A 16,132-nucleotide genomic window follows, 5' to 3' on the forward strand; every position below is an offset into this window, starting at 1 on the left:
TGTTAGGTACTAGACTTAGTTCCTGAGTGATAAAATAATCTGTATAGCAAACCCCCGTGACATAAGTTTACCTATATAGCAAACATGCACATGTATCCCTGAACCTAAAATAAAAGTCAAAAAAAAGAATCTGTCAGCATTTCCATTAAGAAAAGATTAATGGGTCAGGCGCAGTGGCTCATGCCTGTAATCCCAGCACTTTGGGAGGCCGAGGCAGGCGGATCACAAGGTCAGGAGATTGAGACCACCCTAGCCAACATGGTGAAACCCCATCTCTACTAAAAATACAAAAAAAAAAACAAAATTAGCTGGTCGTGGTGGTGCACACCTGTAGTCCCAGCTACTTGGGAGGCTGAGGCAGGAGAGTTGCTTGAACCTGGGAGGCAGAGGTTACACTGAGCTGAGATCATGCCACTGTACTCCAGCCTGGAGACAGAGCAAGACTCCGTCTCAAAAAAAAAAAAAAAAAGTAAAGAAAAGATTAATGAGAACATGCAGTATTTGCTTTTTTGTTCCTGTGTTAGTTTGTTAAGGATAATGGCCTCCAGCTCCATCCATGTCCTGGCAAAGGACATGAGCTCATTCTTCTTTATGGCTGCATAGTATTCCATGGTGTACATGTACCACATTTTCTTTATCCAGTCTATCATTGATGCACAGTTAGGTTGACTCCATGTCTTTGCTATTGTGAATAGTGCTGCAGTGAACATGTGTGTGCATGTGTCTTTATTATAAAATGATTTATATGCCTTTGGGTATATACCCAGTACTGGGATTGCTGGGTTAAATAGTAGTTTTGTCTTTAGATCTTTGAGGATTCGCCACACTGCCTTCCACAATGGCTGAACTAATTTACACTCCCACCAAATGCCACATGTTCTCACTTACAAGTGAGAGCTAAATGATGAGAACATGTGGACACATAGAGGGGAACAACACACACTGGGGCCTTTCAGAGGGTGGAGAATAGAAGGAGGGAGAGGATCAGCAAAAAGAAAAATGGGTATTAGGCTTAATACCTGGATGATGAAATAATCTGTACAACAACCCCCCATGACACAAGTTAACCTATGTAACCAACCTGCCCTTGTACCCCTGAACTTAAAATAAAAGTTGGAAAAGAAAAGATCAATGAATAAGATGACAAATTGTTAGTTTTAAAAAAAGAAGAAAAAAGCATGCTTAATAAATGTATGGGGAACACAGCATTCAGAGAAACATTTATTTGGACTAATTGAATCAGAATGCAGAAAAGCCTGATAGGGCAAAAAAAAAAAAAGTTAATATTAAGAACATGAAAGTAAATGAATAGTTGTCACATCCTGCACAGCTTCTGACTCGTGGCACAGGCGGAGCTGCATGGATAGCAGAAAGTTCAAATGGAGAGCGGAGGGGAAGTAGCTTCCTGTGTCTGACTGGGGAAGCCATGGCAGCTTAGTTTGTCAGTTCTAGGGACCATATTCCAGTGGGGGCTGTGGCAGGGTTGAAGCAGCCTGTGTCAAGTGTGGTAGTCACGGGTTTGGACTGTGGGAACCACCTAAAAGAAACAGATGGAAGGAGGAGCCAGAGAGCTTAGTCAGAAGAGTCATGTGCAGAGCCAAGATTACCAATTTCACCTGTTTCAGACGTTAGGCTGAAAATCAATTAGATTTCTCCCTGTGTCTGGAAAGGAAAGAACTGGGACCAATGAGTAGGAATCCTGCAAGGGAGATTCTGGCTCTATATAAGGAAGAAATGTCTAAACCAGTTGAAATGGGACTTGCTATCTCATGTCCTCTGTAATTGGTGACAAGAGAGACCAAATGTCAGGGACGCTGGAGCACGAGGACCCCTGAGCCACTGACATGATGTGTAAAATGTAGTGGAGTGTGCATTTCTCTGAGAAGGAGGTTGATAGCTTTCATTATTTCTAAAAGATGTCTTCTATATAAGTTAAAAAAGATGATTACATTATTAGATTACATATACTATATAATATATACAGATTAATTATTAAACAGATGGCTTTAAGGCAACTAAAGGAATATGTGATATTCCAGAAATAAATAAAGATATAACAAGGAAGGGAGGAGAAAAAGAAATCAACATACATTGAGTAGTTACATGCTATGGAATTTGCTGAGTTATCCACATATATTACCATATTGATACAATTGCAGTTTTGCCATTACTTTTAATGGCAAAAAACAAAATTGCTTTTGCACCAACCCCATAGTTTTCACAAAATGCCTGGAATGTCAGAAAAACAGATGCTTTGTTGAATTATGTATTAGAACCCCTAGAAAAATTAACTTACCCTCTGACCCTAATTATTCTGTGAATATAGTCTCAGAATAACGAAAGATGTAAGAATATATTTTGGTAGCGTTACTTATAATATTTAGAAATCAAAAGCCACTTAAGCAACTGGATTTAACTTTAAAAAATTCTGGTGCATCCCACACCACACCTATTCCAAAATTGACCACATACTTGGAAGTAAAGCTCTCCTCAGCAAATGTAAAAGAACAGAAATTATAACAAACTATCTCTCAGACCACAGTGCAATCAAACTAGAACTCAGGATTAAGAATCTCACTCAAAACCGCTCAACTACATGGAAACTGAACAACCTGCTCCTGAATGACTACTGGGTACATAACGAAATGAAGGCAGAAATAAAGATGTTCTTTGAAACCAACGAGAACAAAGACACAACATACCAGAATCTCTGGGATGCATTCAAAGCAGTGTGTAGAGGGAAATTTATAGCACTAAATGCCCACAAGAGAAAGCAGGAAAGATCCAAAATTGACACCCGAACATCACAATTAAAAGAACTAGAAAAGCAAGAGCAAACATATTCAAAAGCTAGCAGAAGGCAAGAAGTAACTAAAATCGGAGCAGAACTGAAGGAAATAGAGACACAAAAAAGCCTTCAAAAAATTAATGAATCCAGGAGCTGGTTTTTTGAAAGGATCAACAAAATTGATAGACCGCTAGCAAGACTAATAAAGAAAAAAAGAGAGAAGAATCAAATAGACGCAATAAAAAATGATAAAGGGGATATCACCACCGATCCCACAGAAATACAAACTACCATCAGAATACTACAAACACCTCTACGCAAATAAACTAGAAAATCTAGAAGAAATGGATAAATTCCTTGACACATACATTCTCCCAAGACTAAACCAGGAAGAAGTTGAATCTCTGAATAGACCAATAACAGGATCTGAAATTGTGGCAATAATCCATGGCTTACCAACCAAAAAGAGTCCAGGACCAGATGGATTCACAGCCGAATTCTACCAGAGGTACGAGGAGGAACTGGTACCATTCCTTCTGAAACTATTCCAATCAATAGAAAAAGAGGGAATCCTCCCTAACTCATTTTATGAGGCCAGCATCATTCTGATACCAAAGCCAGGCAGAGACACAACAAAAAAAGAGAATTTTAGACCAATATCCTTGATGAACATTGATGCAAAAATCTGCAATAAAATACTGGCAAAACGAATCCAGCAGCACATCAAAAAGCTTATCCACCATGATCAAGTGGGCTTCATCCCTGGGATGCAAGGCTGGTTCAATATACGCAAATCAATAAATGTAATCCAGCATATAAACAGAGCCAAAGACAAAAACCACATGATTATCTCAATAGATGCAGAAAAAGCCTTTGACAAAATTCAACAACCCTTCATGCTAAAAACTCTCAATAAATTAGGTATTGATGGGACGTATTTCAAAATAATAAGAGCTATCTATGACAAACCCACAGCCAATATCATACTGAATGGGCCAAAACTGGAAGCGTTCCCTTTGAAAACTGGCACAAGACAGGGATGCCCTCTCTCACCACTCCTATTCAACATAGTGTTGGAAGTTCTGGCCAGGGCAATTAGGCAGGAGAAAGAAATAAAGGGTATTCAATTAGGAAAAGAGGAAGTCAAATTGTCCCTGTTTGCAGACGACATGATTGTATATCTAGAAAACCCCATTGTCTCAGCCCAAAATCTCCTTAAGCTGATAAGCAACTTCAGCAAAGTCTCAGGATACAAAATCAATGTACAAAAATCACAAGCATTCTTACACACCAACAACAGACAAACAGAGAGCCAAATCATGAGTGAACTCCCATTCACAATTGCTTCAAAGAGAATAAAATACCTAGGAATCCAACTTACAAGGGATGTGAAGGACCTCTTCAAGGAGAACTACAAACCACTGCTCAAGGAAATAAAGGAGGATACAAACAAATGGAAGAACATTCCATGCTCATGGGTAGGAAGAATCAATATCATGAAAATGGCCATACTGCCCAAGGTAATTTACAGATTCAGTGCCATCCCCATCAAGCTACCAATGCCTTTCTTCACAGAATTGGAAAAAACTACTTTAAAGTTCATATGGAACCAAAAAAGAGCCCGCACCACCAAGTCAATCCTAAGCCAAAAGAACAAAGCTGGAGGCATCACACTACCTGACTTCAAACTATACTACAAGGCTACAGTAACCAAAACAGCATGGTACTGGTACCAAAACAGAGATAATAGATCAAAGGAACAGAACAGAGCCCTCAGAAATAACGCCGCCTATCTACAACTATCTGATCTTTGACAAACCTGAGAAAAACAAGCAATGGGGAAAGGATTCCCTATTTAATAAATGGTGCTGGGACAACTGGCTAGCCATATGTAGAAAGCTGAAACTGGATCCCTTCCTTACACCTTATACAAAAATCAATTCAAGATGGATTAAAGACTTAAATGTTAGACCCAAAACTATAAAAACCCTAGAAGAAAACCTAGGCATTACCATTCAGGACATAGGCATGGGCAAGGACTTCATGTCTAAAACACCAAAAGCAATGGCAACAAAAGACAAAATTGACAAATGGGATCTAATTAAACTAAAGAGCTTCTGCACAGCAAAAGAAACTACCATCAGAGTGAACAGGCAACTGACAAAATGGGAGAAAATTTTTGCAACCTACTCATCTGACAAAGGGCTAATATCCAGAATCTACAATGAACTCAAACAAATTTACAAGAAAAAAACAAACAACCCCATCAAAAAGTGGGCGAAGGACATGAACAGACACTTCTCTAAAGAAGACATTTATGCAGCCAAAAAACACATGAAAAAATGCTCATCATCACTGGCCATCAGAGAAATGCAAATCAAAACCACAATGAGATACCATCTCACACCAGTTAGAATGGCAATCATTAAAAAGTCAGGAAACAACAGGTGCTGGAGAGGATGTGGAGAAATAGGAACACTTTTACACTGTTGGTGGGACTGTAAACTAGTTCAACCATTGTGGAAGTCAGTGTGGCGATTCCTCAGGGATCTAGAACTGGAAATACCATTTGACCCAGCCATCCCATTACTGGGTATATACCCAAAGGACTATAAATCATGCTGCTATAAAGACACATGCACACGTATGTTTATTGCAGCATTATTCACAATAGCAAAGACTTGGAACCAACCCAAATGTCCAACAATGATAGACTGGATTAAGAAAATGTGGCACATATACACCATGGAATACTATGCAGTCATAAAAAATGATGAGTTCATGTCCTTTGTAGGGACATGGATGAAATTGGAAATCATCATTCTCAGTAAACTATCGCAAGAACAAAAAACCAAACACTGCATATTCTCACTCATAGGTGGAAATTGAACAATGAGATCACATGGACACAGGAAGGGGAATATCACACTCTGGGGACTGTTGTGGGGTGGGGGGAGGGGGGAGGGATAGCATTGGGAGATATACCTAATGCTAGATGACGAGTTAGTGGGTGCAGCGCACCAGCATGGCACATGTATGCATATGTAACTAACCTGCACAATGTGCACATGTACCCTAAAACTTAAAAGTATAATAATAAAAAAAAAAAGGAAAAAAAAAATTCTGGTGCATCTACATGGTAGAGTAGTTTTTTTTTTTTTTTAATTATACTTTAAGTTCTAGGGTACCTGTGCACAACGTGCAGGCTTGTTACATATGTATACGTGTGCCATGTTGGTGTGCTGCCTATTTGTTTATATCTATTAACTATTATTCCCATCTCCCAACAAAACAATGTATAAAAACTACTCTACCGTGTAAAGTATATACATGTATAAAACTACTCTACCGTGTATGTACTCTACATTGTTTTGTTGGGAGAGGGGAATAATAGTTAATAGATATAAACAAGTAGGCTCATGATATAAATACATAAAGTAGAATACAAAATTGAATATATAGAATGTTCCCAATGGGAAAACAAAATCTGTATATGAACAGAAACACTGAAAGTAAATGCATGAAATGGAGAAAGCAGTTTTCTCCGGATGGTTAAATAATAGTTAGTGTTTTTTGTTTTCTTCTTTATATTTGTCTTTTACAAATTTTCCTGTTACAAGTATATACAGTGTTTGTAATTTAAAAAGAAATGTAACTCTGAATATCACACAGTGCAAGTCATGAAAGTTCATATCCAAACCACATCTTGAAACTTTAAAAGCCTGTGCTTTATTTCATTCTACCATGTTTTCATTCTGTAACATTTTGTAACATTTGCCTGCGTATGACTTTTAATAGCATATTGTTTTGACGAAATATTTTGTAGAACTTTAAGCATCACAGTATAGTCATGGGTTTGTATATTCTTCTTAATAATCTGCCATTATTGGAGGAGTGTCTGTCTGCTAATAGGCAATAGTAATGAATTTTGAAAGGGACCATTAATTAAGGAATTTAGAGACCACAGTGACAATTTTAAATCTATTAGAAGTTATTTAGTATTAGAAAACAAACATGTATATTTCCTCCCTATTTTAGGAGTAACTGCGTAAATGTCTTGGTAACGACAACTCAACTGATCCCAGCACTTGCGAAGGTTCTACTCTATAGTTTAGGAGGTGCTTTCCCCATTGAGAATATTTACAGTGCAACTAAAATAGGTAAGGAAATTATTTTAAACTCTGTATGGAATGTGTCCACATCTGTGTGTCTCTGCATAGTTCCCTTTTTCAGCAATTTCACTTAGTACATGAAACAAATTTGGATAAAGTTCAAATTACAAAGTCCCCTACAACTCATTGTACATGTATGAATTTTTTGAGAACTGTTGCCTAGTGACATTAAGAACTCAGTATCTGAGTATAGATATTTCATTCTTGTATTTCACAGAATATTACAGCCCATGTTATCTAAATAATATGTAATACCTCTAGCCATAGTATTTAATAGTTTAATTAGTTTGGCGTATAATGTTGCATCCTTGCATATGCAGTAATCTAGATCCAAGATAAAAATACAATTTTGGCTTTGCAGGGGATTCTTTGATGGATTGAACGAGTGCCCTTAATTACAGAAAAAAATTAAGAGTTTTATGAATCAGAAAACATAATAGGAATATTCATAACACATGAGTGACTGGAAATCTGCATTTCCAAAAATGTGCAGTAGCAATCAAAGAACCACAACCTTGTTTATTTAGATGATATCTGCTTGTGGAGCCATCTTTGATTTTTAAGTGCATTTCTCGCAGACTCCAACTTCTAATAAACATTCAAAAGCAAAACTTCATCAACTTCTGCCTTATTGAAAGACTTGAAACTGATGTATTCCACTGTCTGTCAAGGAAATACTTGGGAAAATAAATGGGTTGTGTAATATGCCTTGAAGGTCAACAAACTTAGGCTCTGGCACGTTGACAAGAGAAGTTCAAAATCCTAAAATCCCCCACCAAAAATAACCTGCCCTGGGCTTTGAGGAGGTCTGATGTTGGCCCTGGCAAAAGGAGCCTCCAGTGGCAGCTGTTTCAAGAGTACAGTTAAGGAGAGCCAAGCTTCCGTAGAGTAAATTTCACATTGTCATAAGCACTACAGTTCAGAGCCTGGATATCAATACCATACATTTTTAGTCTAAATGTGTGTATTTATGTCAGCAGAACTAATAGAAAGAAGGTAATTTTGCTTTTTGATGAATCAAATAATTTTATAGCAGAATAAACCTTTATTTTAGTAAAGACAATATTCTTTCTGTTGGCGAAATAGTTCCTTATATTCTTTAATCTGAAACAAAATCATTTTTATTTTTTCCTTTAAGCTAGTATTTTTTGGAGTTCTGAACCATCAGATTAAGAAAAAAGGCAGAAGTAGCCATGGCTGCATGAACATTCTGGGAGTGAAATTTAGAGAATAATGCCAATGTTTTAAAAACAAAGAATATGTAGAAATTCCACGGTGATGTTCCCGTAGTGCAATAAGAGGATACCAGTGTTGTCAGTACTGTGGCCCAGTCAGACAGCACCCTTAGCAGAAGTTATTTGAGCAGGCTAACTCTCACCCACTTGAAGAAAGGAGTTGTTTATCAAGGTTAATTCACTTCTTAGTATTTCCTCTTTTTTTAGCGGTGAACCTTCAGTTTTTCTCTAGAACACATTTAGCTGACTTGTCTATGCTACTTAAAATTGATTTACAGAATTCAACAAAGGTTAAAACTTATAGTTGCTTGTAAAGTTACCCCAATACTCTGTTGGTGGAAAAAAACATACGAATATTTTCTCTAGGTCAAATGCTTAACCCTACTGATGTTTTTGGAGTGTGAAACACATTTGTTTAATCATCTGTCCGAAGTAACGCCTTACGTTATTCAAATATATGTTGATTTCATAAACCCAGAGGTTGTGAGCCAGTTCAAGTGATGTTCAAGAGGCATTAACTTAACACTTTATGAATCTTTAGGTTAATGAATGCAGTGGCTGGAAGAATAAGCAGTGCATTGTTTTTCAGGCAAGGAAAGCTGTTTTGAGCGTATAGTGTCCAGATTTGGCACTAACATAACTTATGTTGTGATTGGAGATGGCCGAGATGAGGAGCATGCCGCTAACCAGGTAACTTCACTCTGAACTTTATCTCATTTATCTTCCAGGAAAAGAAAGTTGCTTTGAACGAATAATGCAAAGGTTTGGCAGAAAAGTAGTGTATGTTGTAATTGGGGATGGTGTAGAAGAAGAACAGGCAGCAAAAAAGGTAACCTGTCTCAAACGATGTCGGTGTGATACTTCTAATGCAAGCCTTTTTGTTTGCATTTCTGTAGTTTGGCCCAATGGCAGCTTGACAAATGATTTAAATTTATAGATGCAAAGCAATAAGAGCATGAGAGGGTCAATACTTACATTCAAATAAACCATTTGGAGTTTAGCATTTTTTGCCTGAAATTTGATAGGAAATGCAGGGAAATTTAGTTATATTTATTTATGTGTTTGAAAGTATATACATATAGTAAATATATATAGTAACATATATATTTGTGTGGGCATGTATATACATGCTTATATAGATGCATATGTATATATTAATACACATACAATGTGCACAGATATAGATGAGCCAGGGGATCTGCAAGAAAGATTGGGGGGGAGAATAACCACTGTTAAGCACGTGAAATTTAGCAAGATAGAGATTAATGAGCTCCATACAAAAGTCATGTGAGTAGTTCATGAGACCTGCATGCCATATGGTCCTCGTGAGTGCCTGGAAGTAGGCATGCTCCATGATAAGGAATGCTGAGGGCAGATTTAATAGCTGAAGAAAAACTGCTACAAGAGATTTTAATAAGTGCTACTGAAATGGGATGTATTGCTCAGATCCTTTTGCACCAACTTGTCTTAGCCGTAATGTGCCTCACATCTCCTAGAAGAGTTTCATCTGTTTTGGTGAGCCAGTGGTACTTGATTGAAGCCAAGCAGCTGGCTTTGAACACATTCAGAAGATCCCATGGGCCCTAAGTATTTTAATAAGCCTTTTCATCTGGCCCGTATTTCTGAAGAAGAAACCAAGGCAATTAAAAACCATTAAATGGTTGGTTCAACATCAAAAGAAGAATGATATCAGGATTGGCCCCCACCACCAGACTGTCAACTCCACCCTAAGATCTACTGCTGCCTTCACCGAATGATAGAAAAATATCATCTACCCAAGATAAAAGTGATAGAATTTACAAAACAAAGCCAGATGATGAATTAGTATTTTTAAAACAATGACATGCCAGCCTATACTGTTTTACATAGAAAGAATGTCATCTGTATCACCCTAAGGAGATTTTAAATCATCATCTAATAAAGCCTTTGCCATTTGCATGTGCTGGAGTGTTTACCTGTTTTCAAAAAACAGTCAACATAGACAGTTTTATAGAAAAGTTTATGGCTATAAGAGAAAGAGGAAATGATGTATGTTTCTAGTCGATTTAAATCAAGCAAAATGGAGAAAAGGAAAGCACTTCCACTTTAGAAGTTTTGGTGACGTATTGACAGCCATACTTGCTTTTCGATTACATTTAAGAGAGTGGGCTCAGGCTCTGCCTGCCACAGAACACCTCAGCCTTCATTAGCAGTGTCAATGACCCAAGACAGCACACTAGCCCCAAGCACGTCCTGTATGAGGTCAGGGCTGCAGCCTCAAGAAATACGGCTTTCATTGCTGACTACTACTTCAAATGCTTCCAGTCACACTCAACTGAAATATCTTCTGGAGTTTGTCAATGTCCTGAGTCCATGTTGTGATTTTTCTTATTGGCACCATAGTTATACACAACAAAGAGCAGCCAATGATTAGTAATACAGCCCCACTCCTGCTAAATTTACATGTCTTTTAGCCTATGCAAATTAAATTCACGTATATTTAGGTAAGGACTAATATAATTCAATTTTCCAAACCAGTAACACTATATGCTTTTGACAATTAAAACTTAGCCGAGTCTACCTGTTTTCCACAGCATTAATGTTTAGATTCGGTTTACCAGTTGTTATACCTAAAACTTCAGGAGGGAAACGCATAACCCTGAATGGCAAAGAATCTGAGATAGAATGCTATTTCCAAATGGTTGTTTATGTAGGTACAGTTTTGGTGATGGTGAAGGCTTATTATTCTATTTTAAAACAGAGGTGATTGGTTTCTCTAGTACCCAGAATGCATGCTTTTCTTTGGATGTAGCGGTAATCGCATGTGCAGAAATGTTAAGTACTGTTTTGTTGTTACAAATAGATCTGAGCTGAATGAAAAAATGTTACTTCTATGTGAATTTCAGTGACTTAATTTGACCTAGACATATTTTGTCTGAGAAATTTAAGAAGAAATATCAAAGTTTAGGAATAGGAATGTCTAGCTGCGCTCTTCCATAGAAACATGTAATATTAATACAAGCTGTATATGTAGTTTGAAATTTTCTAGAAGCTACATTTTACAAAATTAAAGAGAAACAGGTAGAATTAATTTTAATAACATGTCAACCCAGTATACCCAAAATAATTGTCTTGATATCTAATTAATGTAAAAATTATTGAAGTCATGTTTACATTCTTTTTTGTTTGTTTGTTTTGTTCTAAGTCTTTGAAGTTCATTATGTATTTTAAACTGGACCAACCACATTTCAAGTGCTCAATAGCCACATGTGGCTGGTGGCTACCATAGTGTGCAGCAAGGAATTATATAGCAATAAGGATTATTATGCTACTTAGTTCTTAAATAAAATATCTTTTGCATGTTTTATATCTATATACTCATTTCCCTTATATACATGAATATTTTATACATACATATTCTAGAAGATGTCATCAGCCCGGACTTACAAATCATGCTTTTGTTTTGTCAGTTCCTGTAATGCAGTGTTTTTTCTTTTTCATTATCATCGCCAGTGGGGACTCTTTAGACAGTTTTTTTCTAATTACTCCCTTTCATGAAATTTTAATGTCACATATGTACTGTATACTATTATAGTATATCTTTTGAAGGCCACAAACCACTGTAATGCCTAAGATTTTCTGCCCCACAAGAGCTCATTTGTGTCCCTTTGGAGATGATATCTTCCCCATTGAAAATGTATGCTAGAGTACTTTCTCTCAATTCTATGCCAGTGAAATAAATCAGGTCGACTCTACTGGCTTAAGTTATTGGTTGTCCCAGACAAGTAAGAAAGTTATAATCCCCACATTTTTTTTCTACTTTATATAGTCCTGCTTCAAATTATTTTTATACAGAAAGGAATTCACCCTCTTTTCTTCCTAGATTAACAAAATTAAGAAGTTTGTCATTTTGTTTCATTTTATTTTTAACTGAGAGGCCCGTAGGAGTGATGCATTGATTAAAACTTGCTTTCCATCAGCCAGGTAGGATTTTGATGCCCACTTCCTTTCCCAGATGTTGATGTTGGTAGCGATACTTCCAGAATAAATATTAAACTATCTAAGAAATGTTAATATTTGCTATTATTCTCATTAAAATCCAGTTCAGATCTATTTCTCTGTTACTTTGACAGTGCCATATTGGTGCTGCCAAGCCTTCACATATGATCATCCCGCCTTTAAACTCCCTCCCCTGAACTTGGGTGGACCACACATCCCTGTATGTGCTGCTGCTTCATTGAGACGATGGTTGTGATCTCTCTCCATGCCTCATTCCTTCCCCTTCTCTCTCCCATCCCTCCTTCTCCTAACCACACAGCACAACATGCCCTTCTGGAGGATATCCAGTCACTCAGACCTCCTGGCTCTCCACCAAGCACTGGAATTAGAGTATTTGTAACTGTGTTCTTTAGCCGGAGATCCATTTTTTATATTTCAAGTACACTGAATTTTTATGTGTGATTCAATGCCTCTGGCTCTACACATATAAATTGTCTTAATGGATGAAATCATATTTGGAATAAAAATTCCAGAATGAAGAATTCAGATTGCTGAATGGAGTTAAACTTTAGTGCTACAGAAAAGAAACTCTATGGTCTTATATTTACAACACTTTAATGGGTTTTTTAAAAATCTGTGGAGGTTGCTGGTACACACCAAATGAGTCCAAACTGGAATGAGCAGCTTTAGCAAAGAACTCTTACCCTGGCAAAGCAGCAACACACATGCTCCGTCTGACAAGGTGGTCAACAACATTCCTCAAAATGGGAGATCTTCTCAGCCCTGAGGTTTGAATCTGACTTTAGCCTACCTAACCCAGAAAATCTGAATTGGAATGCACTCAGACTGTATAAGGACAGTCCTATTTAGACATGTAATTTGTGTAAATTATTGATGAAAATAATTTACTGTGACTTTATTAGCAGCTGACTTTCAAAGTGGATGCAATTTTTCTTTCATTTGTTGGGGAGGGGAATGGGAGGGGAAATGGGAATATAATATTGTCTCTTTTTTAAGTTTGGCAAACAGAATGTTCATACTGATGTGTTGTGCCTTAAAGACAAGACAGCATTTGTGTGTTACAATGTAACTTTGGTTAAAATCTCTGTAGATAATGGAAAAAAAAAAACCTTTGTGATGATTCTTAACATGACCAAATTTAAAAGTCAAGCTCTCAGAGCTTAATTACCGCATCAGCAAGAAACTGAGTATTTTTTGCAATAAGAAAACAACAATAATAAAGGAAAGCTTGTGTTTTATTTGGGTTCTTAATAATTCCAATAATTGTATAAGGCAACTATTTGCGCATCCAACCATGAGTGGAAGGTTTGGGAAAGACTGTGGGACCTTTACTTAGAAAGTGAAATGTATGTAGAAGTCTCAAGTACCCCTTCTACAGTTTTACTGGAGAAAACTAAGAGCCATATTCATGACAACTTGCACAGTTTTGAGGTTGAGACTTTTGATATGTGTAAGTTGCATAGAGGAGGATATTATCATGCAAATCATGAGCAATTATCACATAAACTTTTTTAGAATGTGCCATGAACATGGCATAAAATTCACATTGAGTGCACAGGGCTTAAAATAAAGCTAAGTATGTTTATTCCCAATGCCATGGCAAAAATGATAATATCATCAGAAATGGAAGGCAGATCTCCCAGATGGTGTCTAATGAAAGCAATGAGTCTATGAAAATTTTACCTAGAATATCATCATAAATTAAATTAGCAAGTGAGCTGGATCTTGGCAGCGCTGCTGAAATGACAACAGTAAAATCGTACCTGGTTCTCCATCTGAATACATCAATGCAGGTTCTCCTCGTGACAGACTTGCATATGTTTGTTAGTTTCTGCCTGTATTGTCACTGCGCAACGGATGGCATTCATTACAAGAAGAGCCCATCATTGTTGTGTTTGCATGGTTTTTTTCCTTGTGTGTAGCCCATGTTGGGAACACGATACAGGTTCTCCTCTTATTTCCTATGACATGATTTCCCTTGTGGAAATTTAAGACTTTAAGAACTAGAGTATTTTTGTGGTGTCTGCACCTGCAGTTCTGTGTTTAAAATGTCATAATGTGGATCCTGGAGTCAGGCTACTAGTCAGTGCCCCTAGCCAGAGGCTGGTTCATGAGTTCATCAACTGAGGCCTCTGTGGCTTCAATAAAGTCTACATTTTGCTCACAGATCACAACATTCACTGTGGAAATATGATTTCATTTCTTTAGGCTACAAACCTGTATTTCTTTACTGAATGCTAAGGCCATGTTTATATTGGGTAGAAAGATATTGAGATCCCAATTTTGTACAAGATTGTGATTTCATTATCTAAACCTTAAATTTAATCCTTTAAATTTTGTAGCTTTTGGCTGCCTCTGCCCCAAGTACTATTCCATGCAAATTAAAGTTGGAATACTTTTAATAATATAAAAATAATGATAGTAAATCTTATACTTCTGTTGGCCCTTAGCTTGAAAATAGCAGTTAAAAAAATTTATGTGTTGCCTTGATTATCAGTACTTAATTATGTTGTGCACTAAAACCTTAAATATTTATTACTGTGAATAAAAACAAATTATCTTTACTGTATAGCTGGTTTCTTTAAATGATAGAATTGTGGCATTACATCTAAATTTGTAAGTCTTCTCGTATCAAACAAGCAAGGCTTTTTATGCTGCTAAGTCTGCGGGTGCAGAAAGAAACACCCCTTGGAAGGGCAAAGAGAAGCCGGCTGGTTGCATCACCCCGTGCAGTTTCTCACACACATCTCTTTTTCTGATTCTGTGTTCAGAAGAGGCTGCCGGCATAAAACCTAAATGCAAGGTTGACGGAGAACAGCTTGTCTGGCACAACAATGGTGCAGGCCCACGAGCCAGCATCACAGCTTGGCCATGGGACGTTGAGTATGCACAAACTAGAACTCTTCCCTTCCCACCTTAGGAATAGAAAATCCTCTTCCTTTCTAATCTGAAAAACGAAAACTGAACAAACACAAAACCAACCCCTTGGCAGTTCCCACCTCCTATTGACATATGGAATATTGTGCCTTATTGTAAACCAGTTTGAAAAATGTTCTGTAACTAAAGTGGGTTTTCGGCTATTATGTATACAGCTTGGTATATTACTACGAAAGATAACCACCTTGTGTTGCACCTTAAAAATATCAAGACCATGTAATTTCCGTAACAAAATAGGTGGCCTGGCTACGGTATTATAGCATACAATTAGGACACTATGCCCCTGCAAAATTTTGTAAATCAAATTCAGAGGCAAAAACATATTTTAGAATCATACAGTTTGCACACGACAAGTAGGTAATAACTGTCTCTAAAAATGTTTTCTCCTTAGTCTGCAATGAGCTAAGATTCAGAATAGTGTCAACAGCATGCTCCTATATGAAGTTGTTTTTTTAAAGCACATTTGTTTATGACAAGCCTACATTCTCAGTGAATATGGCATTTAGTATTTCTTTTGAAAACAAACTTAAGCATCATGAGCCAAAGTTGCATTTTGACTCCCAACTACGGTAGCATTATGGACATCTCACAATGTCAAGGGTTTCTGTTATGTATTAGTAAAGTATAGATTATTGGGGCCTATATAATTTAAAGAAATGTAAATTAATATTAAAAGCTTGTAAAAATATGTATATCTTTACTATTTCTCAATAAATACCTTTGCAATTGTTTTCATTTCCTTCACCCTCCCATGTTGTAGAGTTTGTGTGTGTTTATTTAGCTTGGTTCTAAATCATGTGAAATTTGTATTTAGGTTTCTGGTCTTCCTAACTTTTCTTTTTTATGCCTAAGTTGCATAATTTTCAGTTAAAGCAAAATGAGATGTAACACAGTAAAACGTCACTAATTATGACTAAAAGTGGGCTGCTTTACTGAAAGGATGTCAGTTGCATAATTTTTTATACACAGGTAGCTACATTCAAGTAAGTATAATGCATAAT

At 36.9% G+C, this 16,132-nt stretch overlaps 1 protein-coding gene across 10 annotated transcripts in view; it reads left to right on the plus strand.

Moving 5' to 3' along the window:
* The window catches only part of EYA4 (EYA transcriptional coactivator and phosphatase 4), a 289,717-nt gene extending 273,839 nt beyond the window's left edge, over window positions 1-15,878 (plus strand). For 4 of the 10 annotated variants that reach the window (XM_034962872.3, XM_003827673.5, XM_034962875.3 and 1 more), the window contains 3 exons: window positions 6,827-6,948; window positions 8,924-9,024; window positions 12,493-15,878. In XM_034962872.3, coding sequence (XP_034818763.1) covers window positions 6,827-6,948; window positions 8,924-9,024; window positions 12,493-12,573 — 304 coding nt within the window. In that variant the 3' untranslated portion in view covers window positions 12,574-15,878. Of the gene's footprint in view, window positions 1-6,826; window positions 6,949-8,784; window positions 8,886-8,923; window positions 9,025-9,666 lie in introns of all 10 variants that reach the window. The other 6 variants (XM_055114130.2, XM_055114133.2, XM_055114134.2 and 3 more) reach the window with 2 other exon arrangements.
* Window positions 15,879-16,132: the final 254 nt, after the last annotated feature.

Source organism: Pan paniscus, chromosome 5, assembly GCF_029289425.2.
Source record: "Pan paniscus chromosome 5, NHGRI_mPanPan1-v2.0_pri, whole genome shotgun sequence".
Classification (NCBI taxonomy): Eukaryota; Metazoa; Chordata; class Mammalia; order Primates; family Hominidae; genus Pan; species Pan paniscus.